This window comes from Oncorhynchus mykiss, chromosome 18, assembly GCF_013265735.2.
Source record: "Oncorhynchus mykiss isolate Arlee chromosome 18, USDA_OmykA_1.1, whole genome shotgun sequence".
Lineage (NCBI taxonomy): Eukaryota > Metazoa > Chordata > Actinopteri > Salmoniformes > Salmonidae > Oncorhynchus > Oncorhynchus mykiss.
The window spans coordinates 15,888,603-15,914,542 of NC_048582.1; the positions used below are offsets into that span (position 1 = coordinate 15,888,603).

General features: G+C 44.4%; 1 protein-coding gene across 5 annotated transcripts in view; it reads right to left on the reverse strand.

Moving 5' to 3' along the window:
- Nucleotides 1–25,940, reverse strand: part of LOC110495653 (runt-related transcription factor 1) — a 51,271-nt gene that overhangs the window by 11,100 nt on the left and 14,231 nt on the right. For 3 of the 5 annotated variants that reach the window (XM_036951989.1, XM_036951990.1, XM_036951991.1), the window contains exons 3-4: nucleotides 8,525–8,781; nucleotides 4,828–4,984 (exon numbers count right to left, since the gene is read on the reverse strand). In XM_036951989.1, the coding sequence (XP_036807884.1) occupies nucleotides 4,828–4,984; nucleotides 8,525–8,781 (414 nt within the window). Of the gene's footprint in view, nucleotides 1–4,827; nucleotides 4,985–8,524; nucleotides 8,782–10,017; nucleotides 11,609–25,940 lie in introns of those variants that run through there. The other 2 variants (XM_036951993.1, XM_036951992.1) reach the window with 2 other exon arrangements.

The following is a 25,940-nucleotide window of genomic DNA, read 5'->3' on the forward strand; positions in this document are numbered from 1 at the left end:
GACTGTGTTTCTGTATAGATCTATGAATCTGTGTGTGTGTGTTTGTCTGTCTGCATGTGTGTGTATATCTGTGTATCTCCATGTGAGTGTAAGTATAGAGATTCCTAGGTGAGTGGAGGAGACAATCACATCTGTGTGTGTTTTTCTCCCTCAGGCTCTGTACCTCAATGCATGGTGATGAGTGACGGGTATATGCTGAGAGGATGTGCACACACACACACACACACACACACACACACACACACACACACTTGTCACCCACCATGGAGGTATGGGCGCCCAGGGGAGGCGGTCAGAGGCTGTGCCAAGGCTGGAATAGAGTTACCACACACAGACCAGCCTACGCCAGCTAAAGCCCTGGCTACTGTTACTCACACACATCCACAGTCTTGTACAGCTAACCTTGTGGGGACACACAGTTCAGTCCCATTCAAAATCCCATAACCCTAAATAAACCTAGCTCCAAACCCTAAATGTAATTCTAACCCTAAATCTTGTGGGGACGAACAAAATGTCCCCAGTTGGTAAAATGTTTGATTGTTTACTATTCCGTGCGCACACACACACACACACACACACACACACACACACACACACACACACACACACACACACGCAGCTGTACTGTGGAAGTACTCAGCATTACTGTCCAGACCACACACAAGCAGGCAGCCAGGACTATTCTCAGAGTCTAGAGAAGCTATGAGATCACATACAGTGGGGAGAACAAGTATTTGATACACTGCCGATTTTGCAGGTTTTCCAACTTACAAAGCATGTAGAGGTCTGTAATTTTTATCATAGGTACACTTCAACTGTGAGAGACGGAATCTAAAACAAAATCCAGAAAATCACATTGTATGATTTTTAAGTAATTAATTTGCATTTTATAGCATAACATAAGTATTTGATACATCAGAAAAGCAGGACTTAATATTTGGTACAGAAACCTTTTGCAATTAAAGAGATCATACGTTTCCTGTGGTTCTTGACCAGGTTTGCACACACTGCAGCAGGGATTTTGGCCCACTCCTCCATACAGTCCTTCTCCAGATCCTTCAGGTTTCGGGGCTGTCGCTGGGCAATATGGACTTTCAGCTCCCTCCACAGATTTTCTATTGGGTTCAGGTCTGGAGACTGGCTAGGCCACTCCAGGACCTTGAGATGCTTCTTACGGAGCCACTCCTTAGTTGCCCTGGCTTTGTGTTTCGGGTTGTTGTCATGCTGGAAGTCCCAGCCACGACCCATCTTCAATACTCTTACTGAGGGAAGGAGGTTGTTGGCCAAGATCACGCGATACATGGCCCCATCCATCCTCCCCTCAATACGGTGCAGGCGTCCTGTCCCCTTTGCAGAAAAGCATCCCCAAAGAATGATGTTTCCACCTCCATGCTTCACGGTTGGGATGGTATTCTTGGGGTTGTACTCATCCTTCTTCCTCCAAACACAGCGAGTGGAGTTTAGACCAAAAAGCTGTATTTTTGTCTCATCAGACCACATGACCTTCTCCCATTCCTCCTCTGGATCATCCAGATGGTCATTGGCAAACTTCAGACGGGCCTGGACATGCGCTGGCTTGAGCAGGGGGACCTTGCGTGCGCTGCAGGATTTGAATCCATGACGGCGTAGTGTGTTACTAATGGTTTTCTTTGAGACTGTGGTCCCAGCTCTCTTCAGGTCATTGACTAGGTCCTGCCGTGTAGTTCTGGGTTGATCCCTCACCTTCCTCATGATCATTGATGCCCCACGAGGTGAGATCTTGCATGGAGCCCCAGACTGAGGGTGATTGACCGTCATCTTGAACTTCTTCCATTTTCTAATAATTGCGCCAACAGTTCCTTCTCACCAAGCTGCTTGCCTATTGTCCTGTAGCCCATCCCAGCCTAGTGCAGGTCTACAATTTTATCCCTGATGTCCTTACACAGCTCTCTAGTCTTGGCCATTGTGGAGAGGTTGGAGTCTGTTTGATTGAGTGTGAGGACAGGTGTCATTTATACAGGTAACGAGTTCAAACAGGTGCAGTTAATACCGGTAATGAGTGTAGAACAGGAGGGCTTCTTAAAGAAAAACTAACAGGTCTGTGAGAGCCGGAATTCTTAATAGTTGGTAGGTGATCAAATACTTATGTCATGCAATAAAATGCAAATTAATTACTTAAAAATCATACAATGTTTGTTTAAATTCCGTCTCTCACAGTTGAAGTGTACCTATGATAAAAATTACAGACCTCTACATGCTTTGTAAGAAGGAAAACCTGCAAAATCGGCAGTGTATCAAATACTTGTTCTCCCCACTGTACCTATCCCACGTTTTCTATTCAAGTGTGTTTTACTGCCCAAAGAGAGGCAAATCTACTACTACAGTAATATTCACCATAATGGGAAAACTGTCCATTATTCCTCATGTAGTACTTACTATTTTTCTAAAGTAAGTTATTGTAGGATAATTGAATTGCCAAATATGATGATATTTCACAATCACATTTCTGCTTAAAAGATTGCTCATTGTCTTACATCAGACATAGACACACAAAAAATCCTCTTCTCTTTTCTCCATATATATGCAGATATCACACACACACACACACACACACACACACACACACACACACACACACACACACACACACACACACAGAAGTATTAGTGTCTGTGAGGGAGACGTTCTGTCTGAGAGGCAGATGGGAAGATGACAACACAGCTAGAAAATGGCCCCTGACAACACTGTGTGTGTGTGTGTGTGTGCACTATACTGTGCTTGTGTTAAAGAGGTCGACCGATTAATTAGGGCCGATTTCAAGTTTTCATAATAATCGGAAATCTGTATTTTTGGGCTATAATAAGAACGTGCCTATAAGAACATCCAATAGTCAAAGGTATATGAAATACAAATGGTATAGAGAGAAATAGTACTATAAATACTATATTAACTACAACCTAAAACCTCTTACCTTGGAATATTGAAGTCTCATGTTAAAAGGAACCACCAACTTTCATATGTTCTCATGTTCTGAGCAAGGAACTTAAACGTTAGCTTTTTTACATGGCACATATTTTACATGGCACACATTTTTACATGGCACATATCTTCTCCAACACTTTGTTTTTGCATTATTTAAACCAAATTGAACATGTTTCATACATTTATTTGAGGGTAAATTGATTTTATTGATGTATTATATTAATTTAAAATAAGTGTTCATTCAGTATTGTTGCAATTGTCATTATTACAAATAAATAAATAAGAAATTGGCCGATTAATCGTTATCGGCTTTTTTGGTCCTCCAATAATCGGTAAACACACACACACAGCGTTGAAAACTCATAATCGGTCGACCTCTAATGTGTTAGCATGTGAACAAGTGTGTGTGCACATCCAAACAACTGAGTTTGCAAGAGAGAGAAAACGAGAGAAAGAGAGCGAAAGAAAGAGATAAATATGTCTAAGATTGTTTGTGCCGTTTGGCCGCCCAGTAACTCACTGCTCCTATATCCAGAAAGAGAGGAGAGTGGGAGGAGACAGAAGGACAGAGGAAGGACAGCTGTGGTCTTTGTTGCTGGTGTGCTATCTGCAAGAAAGAATCTGAGAGGATCGGTAAGTGATAGAGGAGGAGAGAGGTAGAGCGATCGAGAGATAGAAAGGATGAGAGAACAGCTGTGGTCTTTGTTGCTGGTGTGTCATCAGTCTGTCTGTCTGATCGGACACCATCAGTGCACATCTAAAAGCTGTGTCTCTGTGTGTGTGTGTGTGTGTGTGTGTGTGTGTGTGTGTGTGTGTGTGTGTGTGTGTGTCTAAGTGCCAAGGCTTTTACCCAGTTTACATTTCTCTGGGGCTTACTGTACAGATATGACTGTTTACTCCGGAACTCTCCATCTGTAATAGCCCTTATCAATGGGATGATTTCTGTGTGTGTGTGTGTGTGTGTGTGTGTGTGTGTGTGTGTGTGTGCGTGTGTGCGTGTGTGCGTTCGTGCGTGCGTGCGTGCGTGCGTGCGTGGGGGGTGTTCAGGTCTAGGCTTGATGAGTACAGCAGTGTGTTTACCACAGTGGGTCCTATCAGCATTAGCCAATCACTTGTCTTATCTTCCTTCTGAATAAACCTCTGTCATGGTGTGTGTGTTTCCCAGAAGAAAAGAGGAGAAGGAGGAGTGTGTGTGTTTAGAATGGTTTATTTCATATTCAGACGTGTGTGTGTGTTGTGTGTGTGTGTGTGTGTGTGTGTGGATGTGTGAGAAAGAGATCCCTTACATAACTCCATACCACCGTAACCACACTAACACTGGGCCACAGCCTACTGAGCTGCAGCCAGACCAACACTCTGACCACAACCCAACCAAACACTCACCTAGTTTCATCAACGTTCACCACAAGTTCAGACAAGCTCATACATACAGCCATACTGTAATTAACCCTGAGCTGCATTCTAGGTCCTGTGGGTGTGTGTTTTAAGTCAGACTAGATGGCTGTTTACTTAGCAGGACAATGGGACAATTGAGGTGTGTGTGTGTGTGTGTGTGTGTGTGTGTGTGTGTGTGTGTGTGTGTGTGTGTGTGTGTGTGTGTGTGTGTGTGTGTGTGTGTGTGTGTGTGTGTGTGTGTGTGTGTGTGCGTGTGTGTGTGTGTGTGTGTGTACAGTAACAGATAGCTTATGTACAGAGAGGCCTGTGTTTTAAATAGATAAGACATTTGCCTGCACCTGATTTGGAGTAACTGCGGTTCACCGTCCGTTAGGGACAGAGAGAGAGAGAGCTATATCAGTGTATCTATATATGTGTGTGTGTGTGTGTGTGTGTGTGTGTGTGTGTGTGTGTGTGTGTGTGTGTGTGTACCTCTTCCGCTGCGGCCTACGAAGCGCAGGTCGTTGAAGCGAGCCACCTGGTTCTTGAGGGCGGCCGTGGCGTTGCGGAGCTCTGCTGAATAGTTCTCATCGTTCCCCGCCATCACCGTGACCAAGGTACCGTCAGGGATATCACCAAGGGCAACCACCTACGGCAATAGGAGGAGAGACAGAGACAGAGACACAGTCAGATAGATGGAAACTTTATGGCTTGTCTTGCACATTACAAAAAAAAGACAATACATAAACATAATTACACACGTAATTTACATTGAACACTTTACACAAAACATCAATTATCAGGTAGATACAGGGGTGCAACCTATACTGGGGACGGGGGGACATGCATTTTTGCATGTGGGCAACAGTGTGTTTTAGGACGCCTCCGAGTGGTTTGGTAGGCTGTTTGGAGAGCTTATTCGACTGGATAATTAAAAAATAAAATAATAATGACCATTATGCCCCCCCCCTCCCACTTCTAAAACCAAGTTGCGCCCCTGGGTAGATATACAGTGCCTTGCGAAAGTATTCGGCCCCCTTGAACTTTGCGACCTTTTGCCACATTTCAGGCTTCAAACATAAAGATATAAAACTGTATTTTTTTGTGAAGAATCAACAACAAGTGGGACACAATCATGAAGTGGAACGACATTTATTGGATATTTCAAACTTTTTTAACAAATCAAAAACTGAAAAATTGGGCGTGCAAAATTATTCAGCCCCCTTAAGTTAATACTTTGTAGCGCCACCTTTTGCTGCGATTACAGCTGTAAGTAGCTTGGGGTATGTCTCTATCAGTTTTGCACATCGAGAGACTGAAATTTTTTCCCATTCCTCCTTGCAAAACAGCTCGAGCTCAGTGAGGTTGGATGGAGAGCATTTGTGAACAGCAGTTTTCAGTTCTTTCCACAGATTCTCGATTGGATTCAGGTCTGGACTTTGACTTGGCCATTCTAACACCTGGATATGTTTATTTTTGAACCATTCCATTGTAGATTTTGCTTTATGTTTTGGATCATTGTCTTGTTGGAAGACAAATCTCCGTCCCAGTCTCAGGTCTTTTGCAGACTCCATCAGGTTTTCTTCCAGAATGGTCCTGTATTTGGCTCCATCCATCTTCCCATCAATTTTAACCATCTTCCCTGTCCCTGCTGAAGAAAAGCAGGCCCAAACCATGATGATGCCACCACCATGTTTGACAGTGGGGATGGTGTGTTCAGCTGTGTTGCTTTTACGCCAAACATAACGTTTTGCATTGTTGCCGAAAAGTTCAATTTTGGTTTCATCTGACCAGAGCACCTTCTTCCACATGTTTGGTGTGTCTCCCAGGTGGCTTGTGGCAAACTTTAAACAACACTTTTTATGGATATCTTTAAGAAATGGCTTTCTTCTTGCCACTCTTCCATAAAGGCCAGATTTGTGCAATATACGACTGATTGTTGTCCTATGGACAGAGTCTTTTATATCTTTATGTTTGAAGCCTGAAATGTGGCAAAAGGTCGCAAAGTTCAAGGGGGCCGAATACTTTCGCAAGGCACTGTATGTATTTGTTAAAAGAGGAGCATCTTTAGTTATATTGCAACACTCTATTCAGAGTGTATTCAACTATGTTTATACTTTTAAAAATAATATTGAAAAATTTGAAAATCTAGTACTTCATAATGATTTAATTATTCATTTTGAATCTATTTAGTCGATGTCTCAGTAATTTGTTCCAACCCTGGGTCTACTAAACGGGAGGGCAGTCTGGGTGTTTTTGTGCTCCAGAAAGCCACCCAGACTACAGACTGAATAGCTCCACACCCAAAGCAAATAGACCCAGGGAGAGTCATTTTCATATTAACTGTAATCATGGCCACCAATCAGCGTGCAAATGTACAGAGGAGATACCGGGCATGGGTTCTACGGCTCTGCTCTGTTTTTCAACTGAGAAACTACATCTTTAGTCCACACACACACACACAACCCCCATTCACCCACACACACACACAACCCCCCTTCACCCACACACACGGCAGAGATGTAAAATACGGGTGTTTGGCAGTCCCAGTATAGTTTACATTCTCGAGGACTGTTGGGGAGCTACGGAAGTCAGACATGAGAGAGAGGTTTGGTGGAGCGTGAAAACGGCCCTGCAGAACAAACAATAATGAGGAAACGATTATAGAGCTCTTCAAGCAGACGGTCAACAACATCCAGACACAAACACACACTTAATGGCAACAACATCCGCCTATGACTTTGTTTATAATGTACATAATGTATACAACTCCCTCAATCTGATTTCACAGTGTTTTTCTATGGCTTTTTTCACAAAGGCTTTTGTCCTAAAGTGCTTAAAAGTACTTTACTTGGATGATATAATTCCCATTATGGATGCCCAGAACGACATCAGCCTAATGAAACAACTGGAAGACATTGACGTGCATCATTCCAATTCTGAGAACTGCATTACAAAGTGAAAAACTGTAAAGGAAGTAGGCTATGGCTATAATAATATTTTTCTCCAATTAAAAGTGTATTCTGTATTCCATTTGTAAATTGGAGAATTTTGCATTTTTAAAACACCTGAAACAGATTTTTCCGGCAATCTAGAGCCATAATCATTACGCTTAATTCTATGTAAAAAAACAAAAACATTTTCTGCATATGTAACCATACATCTTGAGCTGTCTGTGTCCTCCTGAAACTAAATATGCTTCTCTGTGATTCTCTGCTCAAATCTGGGTAAAATATTGAAAGGAATGTGAGTCTAATTCAGTACATTTAGTAATTGCTTGCTTTTCTAAGTCTATCAACCTTGCCAGCTGGCATGCCAACTAAGATAGTTAGACAAGCTAGCTACTCTAACTTGATTGATAGCCTGAAATGGCTTATTGGTAGCTAGTTATGAGGTTGGGAGATTGGGTACTGCTCATGGCCAGTTATCAAGCACCATCTCACACACACGGCAAGTGGTACCGGAGCGCCAAGTCTGGGACCAAAAGGCTCATTAACAGCTTCTACCCTCAAGACTGCTGAACAGTTCATCAAATAGCCTCCCAGACTATTTGCGTTGACAAAAGTTTGCCACAAGCTCGATGTACACTCATTGGACAATAACCACACACTCATACATACTACACTGACATTTCAACACATACACACCCAAAACACACACACATGTATATTGGCGCAACCCACACACACATGCATACACACACATTCCTTCACACTCTTCACACACACACTGCTGCTACTCTGTGTTTATTATCAATTCATAGTCACTTTACCCCTTCACCTACATGTACATAATACCTGAATTACCTGGACTACCCTGTACCCCTGCACAATGACTCGGTACCGGTACCCCCTGTATATAGCCTCGTTATTGTTTTTTTATTTGTGTTTTTATTTTTTCCAATAGTTTATTTAGCATTTTTTCTTACTTACTTTTTTAAAACTCTGCATTGTTGGTTAGGGGCTTGTAAGTAAGCATTTCAAGGTAAGGTTGTAATACCTGTTGTATTCAGTGGATCTGACAATATATATATATTTTATTTGACACAAACATACATAGACATTTATGAGAAACGTTGCCATCAGACTAAATTTGGGCGGGAAAACGTTCCTCTACAGCCTCTAGAAATTATTCAAAATAAAACAACAAATATAGCACTACACACACACACACACACTCCCTCACTCACCTTGAATGCGATGGGCAGCGTCTTGTTGCACCTCCAGTGTGTGGGTAGGACAGAACAGATGAAGTTGGGGCTGTCTGTCCTCACCAGTTCTCCAGGGTGTTCTGACAGCACCTCCACCATGCCTCGGTCTGCAATACGCAGCTTTCCCACCAGGGCGGCGCTACTGCTCTCCTGGGCACCCAGGGGCAGACCCTCACTCATCTTACCTGACAACAGGGTGGTGGAAGGGGGGGTGAAGCGCCGACCAGGTGCTGGGTCTGGAGAAAGATGGAGATGTAGATAAATAAGGGAGTGAGAACACAGACAGACACAACGCAGGCGTACACGCACACACACTATAGAGTCAACAGTATGTCAATAAGGCATATTACTTCGTAGAAAGTCATTAAAAACGAATTTAGGCTATTCACATTTTGAACTGTGCATATCATCAGTATTTTCTATTCTGTTTATCATGCATGTAGTTTCAAGTTGGCCTTCGGAGCACAGAATTATACAAGTTCTCAGAATAGAGCGCAGTGAAATTACAACAGCGGAACCCAACCCTGGAGAGCCGGAGACACGTGAAACCAAACCGTTAAAAACCAGCCAGCGATGCTGTGTCTGACAGGGCCCGGCGTGCGCTCTCGGTCGGTCTGTCTGTCTGCCACTCAGCCAAGCCCAACACAATCGATGCCACATGTTGGCGGTTTGGAACGACCTGGGGTTTAAAAACCGCTGTTGCCTCTCGCTCTTTCAACAGAGCTTGGAGTAGTGTAACACAGAACTGGACTGAACTCCAACTCTGTGTTGCTCTCATCTAACCACCCAATACTAACAGCAAACCACGCGTTGTGGATGGAAGGATTTATTTATAAACCGTTGATGAGAGGGGAAGTAATGTGCTTTGCATGTGTTTTAATGTGGTTGCCACTAGTTAGCACAGTCACAAAGTTAAATTGCTGTAGGTAAAACTTAATGAAAACTCAAATGAGCTTTTTGGTCTTCATTTGGGGTTAGGAATAAGTTAGCAGTGTGGTTAAATTCATGGGTAAGTTTAGCTTAAAAATCAGATTTTATGGAGATAAATTATAAAAAAAAATAGGCGGGGTTTATGGCTTTGTGGCTGTGGTATCTAGTGACAACGGATTAATGAAGCCTAACCTCAAGTGCGTGTATGTGTGTGTGTTGACATTTGTGCGTACATTTATACCCGCGCGCATTCACACAGCCAAGAAACATACCGAAACCAGAATTTGAAGAGGAAATAAACGTAATAATTGGCAGGACGCCAACGTTTTTTTTTCTCTCACAGCGATTAGGCTACAGGCTACATTTGGAACCTAGCATGCACAAAGCACTAAACCACAGTTCAGAGGGAAGTTGAAATCTTGGTTGATAATAATACACAGGTTCTGCCACAGTATGGTGTTGATAAGTTAGACAGGACAAGATGGGTATAGATACCAACACATATTCAACCGTGCGTAAAATGTGGAAATAAGTTAATGTACCGTATTTGGCGTCCCAAAGGAAGACCATTTGTACACCGCAGTAGGATCCAGTTAAACGGACTCTCTGTGGAATATATAGCTCTATGTTTCTTCTGATATTTGCCTCTAAAATTAAACCCGTTGTCGTTAGATGAACTGTCCCAAGGCACGTGGATCAACAGTGGAAATCAGGCGACAGTCTGATACCTGCGTGGGCACGAATAAAACTGGGTCTCTGCGTTGTAGTGGAGTCAAAGACCTTCGGTTAACAAATTACGCACATCCCGCCAAATTTCGGTGTGTGAAGTCCTCATTCCATGATCCGTGTTATGGACACATAAACTGACGAGGCATCCACCGACCAGATACTAAATAAAACCCGACCGTCATCCAAGGAGGTCTCAGGGCGCATTCAAATGAACAGCGAATAAGAAAGTCCAGTTGGGTTATTTTTTTCTCGTCTTTTCCTCTTCTGTTGTTCTTCAATAACTTGTGAGTTACTCGCCACAAAAGGTCAACTTTGATGGATGCTCTATGGCTCCCCAATTCGCAATAGGAATATTCTCGTCTCTATGCGTGCCAACATGGGAGACCGAAAAAACTTTTATACTTCAATTTCGCTTTTATAAATAGTGTCTGGAATGTAAACGAGGAATAGGCTAGAATGTGTCACTGCAAACAGCCTTATATTTCGACAAACCCTTGTTGAATGCTCCGGTTGTGTATAGAGTTGAGTTGCTGCGTATGAATGAACGTCCCGACAGTGGGAGGCAGGGTTTTACTGGCAGTCAGTCTGCAGTGCTGGAATGCGTCCCTCCAGGGTTGGATTTGCATAGAGACAGATCTCAGCCAATGGAATCGAGCAACAACGGAGAGTCCGGGAGGGTTTAACCAATCAGAGCTGCGTCCGTCCAGGGATGGAGAACTGTGGGTTTTTAGGAAGGCTCGGGCCAGTCAATGGAATTCCACTTTGGGGCTGCGGTGCACGATGGCGGACGAGAGACGGACACAGCGGTCGCGCTCTAGTATTGTGGTTTTAACCTAAAAGTCAACAGCGTGCAATTGGATGTTGGATACCAATACAAAAACAAAAAACACAAGAAAGTATATTGAAAGGTGGATTAAAATGATTGTTCACAAAAAAACTGCCCAAATCACAATTAGGCCTATGCGTTTGGACACCAAACACACATATTTAGTTGGAAATACACTTTAGACTACCTAATGCCTGATATTTCCCGGATGATTTCTCGTGACGGTGTCGAAACATAGTCTGCATACACCATAACAAAATAAGATGAGTAAATATCCATGCAATACGTTAGCCAATAAGACATAGCCTATGTGCCTATATAGACGTTCAATAACCGGAAAAGTAAAGAGAGAAGCTAAAATGACTCATCTGTCGATGAGGGGGACATTTATACAAAGACAGCCATTCTGCTGAATTCCAGGGCGCGTGTACTGTTCCAGTGGACGTATTGGTCATGCGCTGATTTATTCGGGGAATATGATATCAGCAATAGTCATCGCTCTAACCATATAACCCAGGCAGCATCACATCTGCGAATAGATTATATGGAGGCCACCGCGACGCATTTTGGGGACGATATCCCATTTCTTATAGGCCTATTCCCCCTCTATAGCACTATGGCTAGAGTCCAAAGTGATGTGGGTTCAGAGGTTGACGTTATAGTAGGTTCCACAATCCATGCACAACACAGACATACTGAATAAAGTAACCATTGCACATGGGATTTCATGATAGTGTGACAGAGCGTAAATGCGCGTGCTTAGAATGCAGCTTTCACGGTGTCAGAATGTAGACTCTCATCCTCAACAACAAGACTTCAAAAACACAGTTATCTACAAGTAAGCATGAAAGTTACCTTTTGTTTACCACGGCTGTGGAAAACAACGTTGCCACATAAAGATGGCGGCGTAAAGTAGCGTAGTTAAGTAAAATACTTTAAAGTACTACTTATGTAGCCTAGTTTTTGGGGGGTATGTTTACTTTACTGTTTTGACAACTTTTACCTTTACTCCACTACATTCCTAAAGAAAATATGTACCTTTTTACTCCCATATGTATTCCCTGACCCCCAAAAGTACAGTATTGGTCAAATCCACGCACCTATCAATATAACTCATTGTCATCCCTACTGCCTCTGATCTTGCTGACTCACTAAACACATACTGCGTGTGTACCCCTGTTTGTCCGTAAATATAAAAACAAGAACGCTGTGCCTTCTGATTTGCTAATTATAAGGAATTTGACGTATAGCTTTTACTTTTACTCAAATAGGCCTATGACAATTGAGTACTTAAATACATTTAAAACCAAATACTTTTAGACTTTTACTGGGTGACGTTCACTTTTACTTGAGTCATTTTCTTTAAGGTATCTTGACTTTTACTGAAGTATGACATTGAACACTTTTTCCACGACCGCATAAAGCACCTCCCAGGCCTTGTGGTGTCAGTGCGCAGTGTGGGCGTCGTGCTGCACCAAATATCAACAATAGGTGGCGGCATACGATCTAAATCACCTCTTGGCAAATGGAAAGCTGTAACATACTCGCAGGCCTCACTGTAGAGAATTACTTTATATTGCGTGACGATGTAAATAAAAACAGACGATCTTATGTGAATATTTTTGCATGGTGTAAATATGTTCCATTATGGAAAGGATTTAACTCCACATTGTAGGCTACTTTCAAATTCAGATCAAAGCAGAAATAAAATTATTCTGATATTCAAAATTATGATTTTGCTCTCTCATTATCTCCTATGTTTAGCTCATTTCGATTGACCAGTTCAATATTCATCGCCACAGGCTATGTGTCTTTGCCATGATGACTATGAAGAGTCTAGTCCACTTGTACACGCAGAGCTCAGCAGAAAGTATTCGTCTGATGAGTTTTTCAGTTTGATTTGACAAAGAGAGGTCAGTCTGACAGCCTTGTCGGGGAGTTTTAGAGAACTGTCAGTTTCTCTCCTCTCTCCCTGTGTTTTAAGAACGTATAGCCACAGGGGTGATGATAAAAAATGTAACGGCTTACGCATCCGCCTGGCCGGACCGACTACAGTGTCCGTGATAGAAAGTGACTGGCCTTTTTGCTCTACATACAGGAAACACGGTGCAAAGAATCCGCACTTGATTGTCCCTGTCCTAACATCTTTTTGATGTTGGATTGATTAATTTAGGCCGTAACGAAATAATGGATAATGGTGCGTATTTTTTGCAATAGACACATTCTCAAGGCAAAAAAAGTTTTTTTTATTAGATAAACGGATAAAAAAAATATTTATGTGGATTCCCTCTGATTAATCAATGTTCCATTACTTAGGAAGTGTTGACATAGGCCTACAGAAGAACATTAATTCAGTTAGGCCTGTTTACCATGGCTTGTGCGCATGGGGCTGCGAGCAGAATGTTGAGTGATTATTCATGTTTAAAAGTATAATTGGTCATCAACTTCACTAAAACACCCAAACAGCTTACTGGAAATGTGATTCAATGGTGTCGGATAAAAGAAGCAGAAGCTAAATCGCCTACAAAAAAAACAGCCACTTGTGACACGGCTGAATAATCATAATAATAATATATATATATATATATTACAATAAAACCATAATGCTCTAAAGTAAATCATTCCCCCTTGAATAAAGCATTATAATTCAGTCAATCAAATAAGTCCGTTATAACCACATCCAATGACTCACGTTAGAAAGTATAGTTATATCTCTGTGCAGGTGTGTGTCGTGACGGCAAGGCCCGGGCCAGCCGCCGTTTGAGCATTTGACTGGAAACGCATTTTGTCGCAATTGTTTGTGTTGAAATATATCCGTGCTGAGAGACGGACACAACTAATCTTTACATTTTTAACATTTAATTAGGCAAGTCAGTAAAGAACAAATTCTTCTTACAATGACGGACTACCGGGGAACAGTGGGTTGTTCAGGGGCAGAACGAACGGGCAGAACGACAGATTATTACTTTGTCAGCTCGGGGATTCAATCCGGCAACCTTTCGGTTACTGACCTAACGCTCTAACCACTAGGCTACCTGCCGCCACCGATAATGTTATCTTTTACAATGCAGCACACCACAGCACTTCACGCAGAACCGACCAGCACATGCCAGATGGTCCCTTAACTTTAAACAACAACCAAAGAATAGGGCACAAATTAGGACTACATTTATGTTTGAAATTTAGGACACAAAATATTTCAAACTGATGAAGCGGTTCTCAACACATCAGTTTAACAGAGTATAAGAGATACATTTGATTGCAAACGGATCCCACTAAATCTATAATTGGAGATTTAATTTATTATAGCCTATTCTAATATCGTCGTATATACATTTAGGATTTCATTAATAAAACACAAAGCTCAGTTAAAATGTCCCCATGGAGATGTGCTAATTATTAGATCATCGTTAAAAACAACAAAACAAAGCATATAGCCTATTTACTCCTATTTGACACATCAAATGAAATAGATTCGATTCTAATTAAAACAAATACAATTTAGTTTTTTCACATGCTAAATAAATGTGATGCAGTATGATTTTTGAAAGCCGTGAAAATGTTGGTTGCCTATAATTTTGAAATAAAAAAAACCTATAGCCTCAAGTTTAAAAAATTCGCGATTTCAATATAATTTAAGGAAATATTTCCTCACAAATGAACCGACTTTATTGTTGCCTAAAGGAAGAACTGCTACTTTGACAGGACAGACAGGGAGAGTTCAACAAGAGAGAGAGCGAGAGGCTTGGATTTCCTCTCGTCCCGTTCACCTCTGAGCAACGGTAATCGGATAGGCGCAAACTGCTTGATCAATAATGTATGTAGTCGGCTATCAAATCTATCGATATGCGTCGCGAGGCTACACGCTGCAGCATGTTTGCGCGATTAACTGGAGGCCGCTTCCATTGCATTGGGAAATAATCAATTCTGGAGAGATGATTGGTTTAAATGACAAGTCATCATCAGCATAAACCACGAATATAGCCCACCCATGAATTTATAGGCCTACAGATTAATATAACCTAAACATTTTTCGAGGTAAAATAAGAAATATCTTGAGCACATCATTCAGTCTTTTGTTCTTTGAGCATCAGTTAACATCAAGTAAGGTGAACCACCCAAACCAAAATACAGCCACAGCACACAGAAATAAAAACTGTTGTATGTTGTATCAATCAAATGTTTCACTCTTGGTTTCTTCACCCCATTCAGGACAACATTGGAAAACAGACTGGAGAAAGAATGAGAGGTGAGAGAAAAGTAAACAAAAGAAGATTTAAAAAGGCTGAGAGGAAGCTGGTGATGATGATGATGGTGGTGGGGATGATGATGAAGATCATGAAGAAATAGCAGTAGGTAAAGATGAGATGAGGAAGATTCAGGGCAAAGGTCTTTCAATTTGACAAACAAAAACAAAGACGACAGTGATGATGTTGATGATAATGATGAAGAGGAAGGGGTAGACGAAGACGACAGTGGTTGAGAGGCAGACAGTGATGATGTTGATGATAACGATGAAGAGGAAGGGGTAGACGAAGACGACAGTGGTTGAGAGGCAGACAGTGATGATGTTGATGATAACGATGAAGAGGAAGGGGTAGACGAAGACGACAGTGGTTGAGAGGCAGACAGTGATGATGTTGATGATAACGATGAAGAGGAAGGGGTAGACAAAGACCCAGGTGTAGTAATAAAAGCAGGATAGATTACCAAAGAGCCCATTGCCAGTTCGGCCTTTCCTCATCAGGTACATGGCCCAGGACAGGGGACCGGAGTTGGAGAAGGGCCCAGGATTCATGCTTCGTCTCTGGGTACTTGCGGAGCGAACGGTGGGGTGGGTTTTTAAGACCCAGCACAGGAATATGGAAAGCTAGATCCCCCTCACTCTCACCCTCATCCTTTTATACCCACCCACCCTACCCACCTCCCCCCCTCGCCCAAGATATTAGTGAAAAACTGAAAACGAGAGAAAGAAGGAGAGAAAGGAGGGGAAAACGGATGGCATCCACTCATGCTTAATATATTCCCTCACTAAGCGTAGCCCCGGGGGACTCGGCATCACTCTGCCCTCAGGCAACTCAGACCTGCTAATTTCATTTAGCGACTCAAATGATTTTTCTCTCTCTCCTTTCCTCTCTCCATCGCTCCCCCCTCCATGTCTTTCTCTCACCTCTCCCCCTCGCTTCTTTTTCTAAAGTTCTGACAAATGGTGAAAATAAAGGCAAAGACTTAAACTTGCGAGAGCAGGGGATTGAGTTGGTCTTAGCCATAAAGACTGGTTTGTGTTTTAAGTAATTGTCATCGAGTTTGTGGATCACATGAAGAAGGACCATTTTCTCAGTGGTTCACGCCTGAGTTTGGGAACCACACGGTCCTTACACTGGAAGATCTGCACACCAGATTCGAACGACGGAGACAGTATGATTTGCCTGTGACAGCTCCTGAGGTGACATGACCACTATGGCTGGTCTCTGGCTTCCTGGAAACCACCTAGCGTGACACGGATCAGTCCTCTGGTCTGGCTGAGGTTGGTGCATGGCCACTGAGGTTTCTGGGTCGTCCTCCACACACACCCCGAATCCACCACTCATAGTCACTATCCCACAGACCTGGGCCCAACGGAACTCTGGGTACACCAGTGGCAGTACCACAGGACACCGAATGTGTGTGTGTTGCAGGGATCTGGTACGCCACAGCAGGTCATGATGGTCTAGTGAAGGCACTACTAGGGACAAGCTTGACAGGATGCGTTACCTCTGTCACCACACTGTATTAGTTGGTTGGAACCTCCTCTTCCACTCTGCCAATCTCTGCAGGTCAGAGTTTCTCTTTGGGGACGTGGATTGAACTGTCCCTCTAATCGTCTTTTTCTTTATATTTGTTTATTTTTATATTTTTCCCTCTCTTAGGGGACTGCTCTCTTTGCCAGGGGCAGTCTTTCCCCTGCTGTCTCTAGAGTTGGGGCCACCCTGAGGCCAGCACCAGAGCCACACTGAGGATCAATACCCACACACTCGCCCCTCCTCACCACCTTCACCACCTCCCTGAACACGGGATCGATGGAGAGATACAGCCTGGGGAGGAGTCTCATAGAGCTTCAAAGAGCTTCTCATCAGTCACTCATCACTCAGTCACTCAGTCACTCATCACTCAGTCACTCATCACTCACCTGCTGAAAGTGTTAGCAGATTGTTTTAAGTTTATTGTAGAAGATTTACAGAAGTTGGAATTGAATGTTTCTGTAATCAAACATTGTGAAAGCAGTGATAGTGACTCTCAAGTTAAAATAGAGGGGGGAAAAATTGAGGCTTGCACGTACGCACGTACGCACTATCACCTCCTCTATAATTCATGGGGCTGTATTGTTTGGATGCAGTTAACTGCTACTTAAAAGTAATTAATTGATTTTCTGACATATCAGTTAGCAGCACTGCCAAGTGACAGAACAGAGTGGTCCAGCACCTGGTTAACAGACACACACCTTCACATAGCCGCACACACGCACGCACGCAAGCACGCACACACACACACACTCACACTCCAGGAATGGGACAAACAGCCCACACACACTCAGTCCAGCTGTATTTACATTGCAACTAAGGATAAACTCTTAACCAGTGACACATACAACACAAACACACAGCATTTCAAAGGAGCAGTTTTTCCCATGGTCCCTTTCCTGTACTCCCCTGCCCCATCTCTGAATCCCCTAGGGCCCAATAGACCCAGTAATGCTAACATGGCTAACACCAGAACTAGTATCATGACAAGATAATCAGGCTAATCTGTCAATCACAACTAAATCAGAATACTACAATGAATTCATCCCTCAATCCAAGTGCTGTTTGATTTGGTCATTTCTGACTGAAGATATGACTCAGTGCATTGAGTTTGTCTGTGTCTGAAACCTGCCAGTCTTCAGAAGGGAAGGCTTGTGTGTGTGTGTGTGTTGAATAATTCAGCGTGCTCTCAGATGAGAGAAAACTAGCAGCTCTATGAGGCACTCCTCCTGTGGAACTACTGATTGATTTTCTGACACAAGCTATGAGAAGAGAATATGAGAGAGAGAGAGAGGAGAGGAGAGGAGAGGAGAGAGGGTCACATAGCGCTCAACGGTTTGAAGTGATGTATCTGTCTAAACGTTACTGTGACACCCGTTTGTAACCTTGTAATGTTGACACCTATTCCAGTCATAGTATACATCCTATGCACAGTTCAGCTGTCCACACTTCACTTTTCACCTACAGCTTATATCTCAGCACCTCTGTCCTTGCTGTACAGCGCACTGAGCAGGGAGAGAGGGATGGAAGGATGGAAGGAGGGACGGAGACAGGAGAGGGGAGAGAGGGATGGAAGGAGGGAAGGATGGAAGGAGGGAGGGAGAGGGAGACAGGAGAGGGGAGAGAGGGATGGAAGGAGAGAGGGATGGAAGGAGGGAGGGAGAGGGAGACAGGAGAGGGGAGAGAGGGATGGAAGGAGAGAGGGATGGAAGGAGGGAGGGAGAGGGAGACAGGAGAGGGGAGAGAGGGATGGAAGGAGAGAGGGATGGAAGGAGGGAGGGAGAGGGAGACAGGAGAGGGGAGAGAGGGATGGAAGGAGAGAGGGATGGAAGGAGGGAGGGATGGAGACAGGAGAGGGGAGAGAGAGATGGAAGGAGAGAGGGATGGAAGGAGGGAGGGAGAGGGAGACAGGAGAGGGGAGAGAGGGATGGAAGGAGAGAGGGATGGAAGGAGGGAGGGATGGAGACAGGAGAGGGGAGAGAGAGAGAGCTACGGGGATCTGCCTCAGGCAGCGTTTAGTGCAGTTTGAATGGATGAGCAGGTGCAGTGATGCAGGAAAACAAACACACACACACACACATAGACAGACAGACACACACACACACACACATAGACAGACACGCACACACACACACACACACTGACTAGTTTAATCACCTGTGAAAAAGGACACTATTCCATGTGATCAACAGAAGAGACTGGGACTATGAGTGGTGTGTTTATTTTCATGTCTTTATTTCAGCACATTTTGAACAAGTCTGCTTCTTCTTTTGTGATTTCGGCCCGGGTTACTTATTTTTTTAAAGTGCTTCCTGAATAAAATGTGATATATTGATCTGTAAACTATGGAAAGTTTTCATCTACCATCCAATGATATGGACGCATAGAAGGATCAATAGAAAGAGGAGAGGATGGATGGATGGATGGATAAAAGGATGGATGGATGGATAAAAGAATGGATGGGCAGTAAAGGTGCATGGTGTCCTGATGGAGGGATGAGCCTTGGCCTCGGGGCAGGAAGAGAGGGATGAGAGAGGGATTGGAGGAGGAGATCCCAGAGGAAACGAGAACCAGGAGCACGAGTCCAGAAGTGAGGAGAAGCAGCCACTGTACAGTCCTGGAAGTGATTTACATTAGGTTGCCCCTCTGACTCAACAGAAAAACTCAAACTGACTCAAACAACATGTCCATCATTAGCCAACTGACAGTTGGTCAGTGATCAGTGTGAGTGTCTGAGGTAAGCCTGCAGTCTAATCTGGGTCCTGGTGGTTGGGACTGGGTCTGCTGGAGTTGTGACTGGGTCCTGGTGGTTGGGACTGGGACTGCTGTGGTTGGGACTGGGTCCTGGTGGTTGGGACTGCGTCTGCTGTGGTTGGGACTGGGTCCTGGTGGTTGGAACTAACAGATGGTCTCTTTAGAAATGAGTCACAGGCTTGTCAACAGACAGAGACAGAGAGATGGGGACGGATGGCTGTACCTTGATAGTCCAAAATGGACTCTCATCCTTAACCTGCACTAATCTGAAAACATTGGCAATGTGAAAGCAACACGTTAACCCTTGTACAGGTATTTAAGGTCGGAGCAGACAAAGGGAAAGGAGACAAAGAGAAGAAGCTACTTTAAACTATTGAAATGGATCCAGAGTCAGAGGGACTCATATCTATACTATTGAGATGGATCCAGAGTCAGAGGGACTCATATCTATACTATTGAGATGGATCCAGAGTCAGAGGGACTCATATCTATACTATTGAGATGGATGCAGAGTCAGAGGGACTCATATCTATACTATTGAGATGGATCCAGAGTCAGAGGGACTCATATCTATACTATTGAGATGGATCCAGAGTCAGAGGGACTCATATCTATACTATTGAGATGGATGCAGAGTCAGAGGGACTCATATCTATACTATTGAGATGGATCCAGAGTCCGAGGGACTCATATCTATACTATTGAGATGGATGCAGAGTCAGAGGGACTCATATCTATACTATTGAGATGGATGCAGAGTCAGAGGGACTCATATCTATACTATTGAGATTGATGCAGAGTCAGAGGGACTCATATCTATACTATTGAGATGGATCCAGAGTCAGAGGGACTCATATCTATACTATTGAGATGGATCCAGAGTCAGAGGGACTCATATCTATACTATTGAGATGGATGCAGAGTCAGAGGGACTCATATCTATACTATTGAGATGGATGCAGAGGGACTCATATCTATACTATTGAGATGGATCCAGAGTCAGAGGGACTCATATCTATACTATTGAGATGGATCCAGAGTCAGAGGGACTCATATATATGGCAGCATGGCAGGCCCATTCTCACAACCCTCACTGGTGGGGTTGCCAAGTGGTAGGTTTCCCAAGTGGTAGGGTTGCCCCTAATCTCTCGTAGACAGACCAATGTAAATAGAACTGGTACCGTAGAATCTGTCAGCAGTAGCTCCGGTGTTTGGGTTTTTTCGTCACTGTTTATTTGGACAAATCACGATTTCACAGGTGTTAGCATCTTTCGAATTTCGGAAGGGGAGGAGACTTGCGTAACTTGCAAAGAGAGATGGTGGAGCTCCTCCTTCTAGCATCTCTTCATCGCTTCTCTTAACAAGTATGGACCTAGAACTTAATCGAGCAGCTGACCAATTACGCAATACTTTAGTTCTGGGTTAAACGTGATTAGGTTGCCCCACGTAGGCAGGTAGCCTAGTGGTTAGAGCGTAGGGTCAGTAACCAAAAGGTTGCTGGATCTAATCCCCGAGTTGACATGGTAAAAATCTGTCATTCTGCCCCTGAACAAGGCAGTTAACCCACTGTTCCACGGTAGGCTGTCATTGTAAATAACAATTTGTTCTTAACGGACTTTCCTAGTTAAATAAAGGTTCAATTGGGTTTGCGCTCTGTCGTAACCGGCCGCGACCGGGAGGTCCGTGGGGCGACACACAATTGGCCTAGCGTCGTCTGGGTTAGGGAGGGCTTGGCCTTATCCTTATCTCATCGCGCACCAGCAACTCCTGTGGCGGGCCGGGCGCAGTGCGCGCTAACCAAGGTTGCCAGGTGCACGGTGTTTCCTCCGACACATTGGTGCTGCTGGCTTCCCAGCGCGGCTTGGTTGGGTTGTGTATCGGAGGACGGGAGTTGTAGCGATGAGACAAGATAGTAGCTACTAAAAAACAATTGGATACCACGAAATTGGGGAGAAAAAGGGGTAAAATTCAAAAAAATAAATAAATAAAAATAAAGGTTCAATTTAATATTATTATTATTACTTTTTTTTAAAAAATAGGTTGAGTGATTGGCTAATAACACAACTCTGGGATATCATTAGGGGCTGTAATTATCTGGGTGACCCAAACTAGGATGTTGAATGGGGGTAGGGGGGGGGGGGGGGTAGCTGGACATTTTAATAGGGGTCAGGCTGGCCTTTTCCCCCCAGCAAGAGACAGAGGAGAGAGGACACTGGTCAATACATCAGTCATCAGTCAGCCACAAAATCAAAATCAAGTAATGACTCACACGGCCAAAATCCCTTATGACAGAGACAGTGATGGAGGAAGGCAGACAGAAAGACACAAAGGGGACCCTCCTCCCCCCTAAATCAGCTGAAAAGATCCACCCTCACCTCCCACCCCTCCGGTCTTAACAGTACCCCAGGAGGATGAAGGCCCATTGCTAAATGAAGAAGAAGAGCTGGTTCAGTAAATGGAACCAAGGCCTCTCTTTCCCTCCACACCACGACACACTCGGAGCGAAGCGTCAACGAACTGATAAATAAATGACCAGTCGAGTCACTGGATGGACAGAACAAATGGATGAGTGCAGTAGCGAAGGATGGGAGGGATGGGAGGGGTTCTCTCACACACACTTTGCATGGTTACTTCGTTAACCACACTGGGAAGGGGACTCGGTGGAGTGTGTGTGAGTGCGTGTATGTCCTTACTTTGTTAACCACAGTGTTTTGGGGACTGGGGTGGCAGGCACGGTGGACTGGTCCCATTGGGCCGTGGTGGTTCTCGGTCGGTCCATTACCGAGGAACACGGGGGGGTACTCTGTGGGACTCTGTGGTCGGGCCAATGGACTGAACCCCACGGCACCCCGGCATTCTATCGACAGCTAAATGGGCATTTCCTGTCGCGGTTTCTCGCATGGAAGGTGGCGATGTCGCCCGAGAAGCAAAGCATCACGGGAAAGTCGTGGCGTTTTTCGCATGCTAGGATGCACCAACACGTCCCCGACCATCACCATCAGAGAGGAGGTGTACCGAAAAGAAGGGAGCGAGAAAGAGGAGGGGAATAAATGAATAGTTAAATAGATAGAAGGAATGGAGACACAATTAGAGATGATTCTCATTCCTTCTGGCTGTACTTTGGCATTGAGCGTTCAGGAAGGTGCATTCAGTCCCTAGTATCCTGTTGTAGCCACTAGCCCCAGTAAAAAGCTGTTTCTCATGGATGAAGCTCACTATGATGGGAGGCAAGATCTCTTTATCCCTGCCTATATGTACATATCTACCTCAATTACATCGTACCCCAGCACTTCAACTTGGCACTGGTACCCTGTGTATATAGCCATGTTATTGTTACACATTGTGTATTTATTCCTTGTGTTGCATTTAAAAACAATTGTATACTGCATTGTTGGTAAGTAAGCATTGTACTGTTAGTCTACACCTGTTGTTTACAAAGCATGTGACCATTCAAATTTGATATGTTCTGCAGTACCCACACTGGGCCTAGTATTGACTGCAGTGGTGGCCATACAGGGGCTGAGTGGGTTACCCCACCAGGGGGCTGAGGGACCGGGTGCTGTGGGGAGACATACAGGACCACTTCACCATGACATACAGAATATAGGACGGCTAACCAATGGACTGGCTCCCCTTAAAACACATTCTAACACAAACACATACTAACACCTAACCCGAAGCCAGAGAGAAATCCCCAGAGAGAGGGGGAAGGAGAGCGAGGGAGAGAGAGAGAGAACAGAGTGAATGAAACGGAGGAGGAGGAGATGAAAACAAGACAAGGAGAGAATAATATAAAAACGACAAAACAAAAGGCAAGAGTGATTAAACAGACGGAGGGAGGAGGAGGAAGAAAGGGAGGAGGATGGAGAGATGAAAAAGAGGAGAGGAAATGAAGGGACTTTATTAGAGCTGCTCTTCCTGTTCGTCGGATGCGGAGCGAGGGAGCGGAGGAGGAGGAGGGGAGGGGATGGAGGGAGGAGGGAGGAGGGGGATCAAACGCCTGGGCCGGTTGTCTGATGTAGGGCCAGCTCACCACATGGCCCAGACTCCCAAGGGGAGAGGGAGGGGGGCAGACGCAGGAGGGGCCATGGGAGAGAGAGGGGCTTAGGGCAGTCAGCCTCTACTCTACTCCCAGGCTTCATCCGGGCCTAGAGTTCACAGCTGGGGAAATAGCCAAGTGCTGAGAACGAGTAGTAGTCCAATGCCCCATTCCAAATTGACCCCTAGACCCTAGCCCCAGGCACTCCTCTTAGATCTGAAAGGACTGGATAGGTATTAATATATGTTTCGGGTTACATTTTGCCCTCTGATGAGCTAGTTGGAAGTTTAGCCATATTGCCAACACCTACACAACCCTTTCATATTTACATGAAGGGCCTAGGGGTACACATGCACCCACGCACGCATGCACACACACTATGTTAGGTGGAAATCCCCATTAGTTCTGGGTAACAAAGACAAGCCTGTTCCCTCACAGACATACTAACACATTAACACCAGGGAGAGAGAAAAGACTAGGAGGAAGTGTGTGTCTGTCCGCGCTTGATTGTGTGCGTACATGTGTGAGACAGACAGAGAGAGAGAGAGACAGAGAGAGTGAAAGAGACAGAAATAGAGAGAGACAGAGAGAGAGAGACATAGAGAGATAGAGAGAGATAGAGAGAGAGAGAGACGGAGAGAGAGAGACAGAGAGAGAGACAGAGAGAGACAGAGACGGAGAGAAAGACAGAGACAGAGAGAGAGAGAGACACAGAGAGAGAGAGACAGAGAGAGACAGAGAGAGAGAGACAGAGAGAGAGACAGAGAGAGAGACAGGGAGAGAGAGAGACAGAGAGAGAGACAGAGAGCGAAAGAGAGAGACAGAGACGGAGAGAGAGAGAGACAGGGAGAGACAGAGAGGAGAAAAGGAGTAGAAATGGAATAGAGGAAGTACTTGTGATTTTACTGTAGCCAGATAGTAGGGCGACTGAGGTCAGAGTGTGTGTATGTGTTTGTCCATGTCTGCAAGTCTGTGACAGTGAGTTAGTATGTATGTCTATGTGTCTACCAGTATGTCTATGCTTGTGTATCTCAGCATGCATTTATTGGTGTGTTTGTATGTCCGGCGCTGGGACTAAACATAGTGTGTGTTTGTGTGTGTGTGTGTTTGTGTGTGTGTGTGTGTGTGTGTGTGTGTGTGTGTGTGTGTGTGTGTGTGTGTGTGTGTAGCAGAATCACGAAGAGCTAAATCATGTGTGTGTGATTAAGCATAGCTCACAGAGTATGCTCGGCGCGCAGATGACAGCGCAGAAACAGGTGGACCTAAACTACCCTGATGCGTGTGGTGTGTGTGTGTGTGTGTGTGTGTGTGTGTGTGTGTGTGTGTGTGTGTGTGTGTGTGTGTGTGTGTGTGTGTGTGTGTGTGTGTGTAGCAGAATCACGAAGAGCTAAATCACAACACCTAATTACTCTAGCAGACATCGTCAGTCAGACAGACATATAAAACCAAGTCACTGTGGCTGGCCCAGATACGAACCCTAACCCAGGGCCGCGTTCACTTACACTTAGTTACATCAGACATGGCATATGGTTGACATGTGACTGACCGGGTATAGAAGCTTGGTCATCCGCTAGATTTATGAGCGTGTTAGCCCACTGAGCTAGAGTATTGCTGTTGGGCCTATCACAGAGTTACTAGTCCTCAATGAACCATGATCCAGAAGAGGACGAAGCACAGATGCACGGTATGCATGGGTGTGAGAATGTGTGTGTGTACGTGACTTTGAACTTATCTACATCTGAATCATTTGTCTGACAAATAGATTTCCAGGGACAGGAGAGAGAGAGAGAGAGCGAGAGAGAGATAGAGACAGACAGAAAGAGTGAGACACATATTGAGATAGACAGAGATAGAGAGAGCAAGCAAGAGGGAGAGGCCAGATCTCTTCATTAGCAGCTTAGAAAATGTAAAGCAGTGTTTTGTGTGTTCTCATAATGCCTCACTATGGGTTACAATGACTCACTGTGCTGTACATTATCTTCCTCACACAAACACAAAGTGATGTCCGTCTGTTGGGCGACCCTCTTTGTGAGTGCCCTAGTGCCTGTATTGAATAGTGTTGCTGTCCTTGCTGTAATGGTGACCAGATAGAGGAGACAGTGAAGGGGAAGGAAGCAGAGCAGCTGTGTGTGTAAGGAGCCGTTAGGAGACAAGGACGTAATACACACACACACAGTCAAAGGACATCTCAGGAAACAGCTCTGTGAAAGTGCTCTGTTGTGTGTGTGTGTGTGTGTGTGTGTGTGTGTGTGTGTGTGTGTGTGTGTGTGTGTGTGTGTGTGTGTGTGTGTGTGTGTGTGTGTGTGTGTGTGTGTGTGTGTGTGTGTGTGTGTGTGT